We start from the raw sequence: 6,290 nt of genomic DNA, 5'->3' as shown, positions 1-6,290 counted from the left end.
AGAGCAGTTTTATGTTTACAGAAAATTCAGTATAGAGTTCATGTATACTCCCTCATCCAGCCCTCACCCCGCCCCCCATTTCATCCCTGTTACTAACATGTTGCCTCAGTGGGGTACATATGTTACCCTTGATGACCCAATAGTGATACATTATTATTAACCAAAGTCAATAGTTCACATGAGGTTTCACTCTTTGTGTTGTACTCTCTATGAGTTTTGAAGTGTTTATCAGTTCAGTTCAGTTCAGTTGCTCAGTTATGTCTGACTCCTTGTGACCCCATAAACCAGAGCACGCCAGGCCTCCCTGTCCATGACCAACTCCCGGAGTTTACCCAAACTCATGTCCATTGAGTCAGTGATACCATCCAACCGTCTCATCCTCTGTCATCCCCCTCTCCTGCCCTCAGTCTTTCCCAGCATCAGGGTCTTTGAAATGAGTCAGCCCTTTGCATCAGGTGGCCAAAGTATTGGAGTTTCAGCTTCAACATCAGTCCTTCCAATGAACACTCAGGACTGACCTCCTTTAGGATGGACTGGTTGGATCTCCTTGCAGTCCAAGGGACTCTCAAGAGTCTTCTCCAACACCACAGTTCAAAAGCATCAATTCTTCAGTATGTATCTTTCTTTATAGTCCAACTCTCACATCCATACATGACTACTGGAAAAACCATAGCCTTGACTAGATGGACCTTTGTTGACAAAGTAATGTCTCTGCTTTTTAATATGCTGTCTAGGTTGGTCATAACTTTCCTTCCAAGGAGTAAATGTCTTTTAATTTCATGGCTGCAATCACCATCTGCAGTGATTTTGGAGCCCCCAAAAATAAAGTCAGCACTGTTTCCACTGTTTCCCCATCTATTTCCCATGAAATTATGGGACTGGATGCCATGATCTTAGTTTTCTGAATGTTGAGTTTAAGCCAACCTTTTCACTCTCCTCTTTCACTTTCATCAAGAGTTTATAGTGGTATGTATTCACCATTAAGAGTATCATACAGAATAGTTCCTTTCACTGCCCTAAATCCCACTATGCTCCACCTCTTCATCCCTCCCTCGTTTCCCACCAAACCCGTGACCTCTTTACTGTCTCTATAGTTTTACCATTTCTACAATGTCACATAGTTGGAATACAGTATGTAGCCTTTTTAGATCAACTTCTTTAATTTAGCAGTATGCGTTTAAGTTTCTACCATGTCTTGATAGCTCATTTCTTTTTATCACTGAACAATATTCCATTATATGGATGGGAGGATGGAACCTGTCGAAGGATATCTTGGTGGCTGCCAAATTTTGGCAATTATAAATAAAGCTGCTACAGACCTCTGTGCAGATTTTTGTTTGGACATAAGTTTGCAACTCATTTGAGTAAGTACCAAGGAGTGCAGTTGCCGGATGGTATGGTAAGACTATGCTTGTTTTGTAAGAAACAGACAAGTGTCATCTAAAGTGGCTGTACTATTTTGCATTCCCACCAGCAATGAGTCAGAGTTCCTGTGCTCCACAGCCTTGCCAGCATTTGGTGGTGTCAGTATTCTGGATTTTAACCATTCTGATAGGAGTGTAGTAGTTTTGCACTCAGTTATTTTCATTTGCATTTCTCTAATGACATCTATTTCTGCTTTATTGACTATGCCAAAGCCTTTGACTGTGTGGATCACAATAAACTGTGGAAAACTCTGAAAGAGATGGAAATACCAGACCACCTGACCTGCCTCTTGAGAAATCTGTATGCAGGTCAGGAAGCAACAGTTAGAACTGGACATGGAACAACAGACTGGTTCCAAATAGGAAAAGGAGTATGTCAAGGCTGTATATTGTCACCCTGCTTATTTAACTTCTATGTAGAGTACATCATGAGAAACGCTGGACTGGAAGAAACACAAGCTGGAATCAAGATTGCTGGGAGAAATATCAATAACCTCAGATATGCAGATGACACCACCCTTATGGCAGAAAGTGAAGAGGAACTAAAAAGCCTCTTGATGAAAGTGAAAGTGGAGAGTGAAAAAGTTGGCTTAAATCTCAACATTCAGAAAATGAAGATCATGGCATCTGGTCCCATCACTTCATGGAAATAGATGGGGAAACAGTGGAAAGAGTGTCAAACTTTTTATTTTGGGGGGCTCCAAAATCACTGCAGATGGTGACTGCAGCCATGAAGTTAAAAGACACTTACTCCTTGGAAGAAAAGTTATGAGCAACCTAGATAGTATATTCAAAAGCAGAGACATTACTTTGCCGACTAAGGTCCATCTAGTCAAGGCTATGGTTTTTCCTGTGGTCATGTATGGATGTGAGAGTTGGACTGTGAAGAAGGCTGAGCACCGAAGAATTGATGCTTTTGAATTGTGGTGTTGGAGAAGACTCTTGAGAGTCCCTTGGACTGCAAGGAGATCCAACCAGTCCATTCTGAAGATCAATCCTGGGATTTCTTTGGAAGGAATGATGCTAAAGCTGAAACTCCAGGACTTTGGCCACCTCATGCGAAGAGTTGACTCACTGGAAAAGACTCTGATTCTGGGAGGGATTGGGGGCAGGAGGAGAAGGGGACGACAGAGGATGAGATGGCTGGATGGCATCACTGACTCAATGGACGTGAGTCTGAGTGAAGTTGGTGATGGACAGGGAGGCCTGGCGTGCTGCGATTCATGGGGTCACAAAGAGTCGGACATGACTGAGCGACTGAACTGAACTGAACTGAATGACATATGATGTTGAGCATCTTTCATATGCTTATTTTCCATCTGTTTATCTTCTTCTTGAGGTGCCTGTTTAGGTCTTTTGCCCACTTTTTAAATTGGGTTGTTTCCTTATTGTTGAATTTTTAAAGAATTCTCTGTATATTTTGGCTATCAGTCCTTTATCAGATACGTGTTTTGCAAATATTTTCTCCCAGACTGGAGCTTTTCATTTACTTTAAATATTTTAGAGCAGAGTTTTAATTTTAATAAATTCCAGTTTATCAGTTTTTTTCTTTCATGGAGAATACTTTTGGTGCTGTGCCTATCCCTATGTTTTCATCAGGCTTTCCTGTGACCAAAGGGATAAATCAGAGTGTAGGCTAGTGGGGTTCAGAGGGCAGTGTAAACAGAAAGAGCAGGTGGGCAGGAATTGATCCTTTGATCTTGTCCATTTAGATTTTGCCTTTTGAGATCATGTCTCAATCATATATTTCTATAGTAAGGCCACATAACAAAACAACCCCAGAACTCAAAGGCTTAGTAAGCATTTCCTTCTCTTTCACATGTCCATAGGACAGCTGGGTTTCAGTTGATCAAGGCTGTTCTCACCTAGATTTAAATCCAAGCTGCAGGTTGGGTCCAGATCTTTTCCACATGTAGCTCATCTTCACAGGACTTTGTTCGTTTCAGGTCAAAAGGCTGGAGGGCAAGCCTACCCACACAAGCACATTTCTAGCCTTTGCTTAGTCATATCTGCTAACATCCCATTGGCTAAAACAAGTCCATGGCCAAACTCAACATCAATGGGGTAGGGAGGGACGTAAGCTCCTCTTATGGATTACCGAACAGCAATCTAATGTGCCACCAAACATATTTGCAAATTCCTATCACAGGACCCTGGGCTTTGCTTTCAGAGACCCAAAGACACATTCCCAAACCAGGAAGCAAGAGAGAAATTCAGTTATGAACTACATAAGTTAAAACATTTTATTTTCCACTGTTCTCACACCCAGTGCCTAAAGTTAGACTCTGAGCTACTCAGGGGTACAGAATCGAGTCGGTATAGGGTTCCATGGGACTCTGGCGGGTGCATCGCAAAAGGATATAGATCCTTCAGGAGATACAAGAATACAGATGGGTGTCACTTGCTCCCCACCCCGTGGTCTAACTCTTCCTATGACTCCCTCTACAAGGCTGACCACTGGGGACTTTCAACTAAGACGACATGCAGGAAGGCCCCACTGCCTCCTTGTCTTCTCTGCCTCCTTCGTACCTCTCCCCCCACCCCTCCCCTCCTCTGAGAGCTTCCCACTCAGGGTAGCTGATACGTCTCAGCCGGCACGTTTCCACTGTAGGACTGTAGGATTCCATCACAACCATGATGGCTGCTGGGCCATGGGAAATGCAGGGGCTATAGGCAGCCCCCAGCCCTGGGGGAGATCCAGACCAACCAACTTGTATAAAAACATGGCTTAGCAGGAGAGCCATTGTCCCAGATCATGAAAAGTCATTCCTGTCATCCTGGCACATGCAGCTCCTTGGAGACAAAAACCCATCCAGTGTGACAGGTGAATAATAGTCTGTCCCCCTCCAAAAGGAAAAAAAAAAAGATGTCCACCTCCTAATTCCTGGAACTTGTGAAGATGTTATCTGGTGTGGCAAAAGGGACTTTACAAATGTGATTAAGAAACTGAAAATGGGAAAATTAGTCTGCATTATCCAGGTGAAAGTGAAAGTTGCTCAGTCGTGTCTGACTCTTTGCGACCCCATGGACTATACAGTCCATGGAATTCTCCAGGCCAGAATACTGGAATGGGTAGCCATTCCCTTCTCCAGGGATCAAACCCAGGTCTCCCGAATTGCAGGCGGATTCTTTACCAGCTGAGCCACCAGGGAAGCCCAAGAATACTGGTGTGGTTAGCCTATCCTTTCTCCAGCGGATCTTCCCAACCCAGGAATCGAACTGGGGCCTCCTTCACTGCAGGCAGATTTTTTACCAACTGAGCTATCAGCGAAGCTTATCCAGGTGAGTCTAGTGTAATTACTGGGGTTCTGACAAGTAACAGAGGGAGGCCTCAGAGTCAGAGAAGGAGATGTGATGACAGAAACAGAATTTGGAATGATGAGCAGAGGAAATCAGGAACGTGGGCAGCTTCTGGAAGCTGGAAAACGCAAGGGAATGATTCACCCCTGGAGCCTCTGGAAAGCACGCAGCCCTGCCAACCTATCTCAGACTCTGACCTCTGAAACTGTAAGATAATACATTTGTTTTGTTTCAAGCCACCAAGTTTGTGCTAATTTGTTACAGAAGCCATAGGAAACTAATACAGTCAGCAAGCATTCAGGGGGCAGTTAGGAAACTGGGAGCATTGGACCCCACTTCTCTTTGCCAGTCCTTCCCCCTTTGACTTGTCATCCACCAAAAGGCAAATGTTCCAAAACCGGCAAGACAAGAAAAGCTAACCTATTAGTAAAACCTTTAGCTGTCAGATCTTTTATTTAAATATTTATTTCATCAGTTTAAAAGTTTTCTATCCAAACCGCAGCGGTAACTAGAATCCATCTGTCCCAGGCAATAGAAATGTCAACTGGAAGTGTCCTGAGAATCTCAGATTGTGGATCACCAGAGTCAAAAAGAGAGTGTCCAGTCCGTCCCACCCACTTGGCAGATAAGGAATTGTGGCTGGAGGGAGGGTGGGTGTCTGAGAATAGGAAGGGTGAGCCGGGTGCCGGGAGCCACCGCGCAGGCATGGCCTCAGTGCCTGGCCCCACCTGGCCGCCCCATCACGGCTGCTGTTGGTACTGGCTCTCGGTGGCTGTGTAGAAGTCATCCAGCACACTCTGGATGTATTCAAAGGTGGGCCGTTCCTCAGGTCGGTTCTTCCAGCAGCGAGTCATGATGTTGTAGAGCTCTTCGGGGCAGTTGTCTGGTCGAGGCATCCGGTACCCACGCTCCAGTGCACGGATCACCTCGGGGTTTGACATCCCTGAGAAGGAGCCACAGAATTATAAAGGGAGGGATTGGGGTCGGCCGGGCATACAGTCACTGCCTCCCCAACAACCATCCCTCCCCACCTCCTCATGGGAGCCGAGCTCCTCCCACGATGCAAGCCAGGCATCCCTTCCCCCACTTCCCCTGCAGTGAGGGCAGGGGCCGGGTGCCCAGTTTTGGCCACACCCTTCCTCCTTTCTTTGGACACTGTGACACAACGTGGTCTGTGGAGCTGCAGCAGCCATCTGACCACATGGGGAAGACAATCACAGAAGAACCAACCCAGAGACCTGAGAGTCATTGAGCAGCTGAACTGACCTGTCTCCAGTGTCAGACTCCTTAGTCTGGGTTGAAACAATTTACCTATTGTTTCTGCCACTCAGTCTGCTAATTTGTTACTTGCCGCCTGCAGGGCTCTATAACCCCCTGCCTGGTTTTTATTGGTGAAGCCTCAAGATAAAACAAGTCAGGGAGCCGACTCAGTGTCACCCTATAAGTAGGAACATTTCTTTGTTCAATTAAAAAGTTTATGTTAGTTATCCTCAAGAACAACCATTTAAACATCTATGATCCCCAATTTTATATTACTAGAAGGCAATAGCACCCCACTCCAGTACT

General features: G+C 45.2%; 1 protein-coding gene across 1 annotated transcript in view; it reads right to left on the bottom strand.

The window, feature by feature from the left end:
- HCK (HCK proto-oncogene, Src family tyrosine kinase) overlaps window positions 5,148-6,290 on the bottom strand; it is a 45,161-nt gene continuing 44,018 nt past the window's right edge. The window contains exon 13 of the mRNA XM_018057690.1: window positions 5,148-5,667. Within this exon, the coding sequence (XP_017913179.1) occupies window positions 5,465-5,667 (203 nt within the window). The 3' untranslated portion in view covers window positions 5,148-5,464. The remainder of the gene's footprint in view (window positions 5,668-6,290) is intronic.

The sequence above is a fragment of the Capra hircus genome, chromosome 13 (genome assembly GCF_001704415.2).
Source record: "Capra hircus breed San Clemente chromosome 13, ASM170441v1, whole genome shotgun sequence".
NCBI lineage: Eukaryota > Metazoa > Chordata > Mammalia > Artiodactyla > Bovidae > Capra > Capra hircus.
This window is presented reverse-complemented; position numbering and strand designations above follow the sequence as displayed.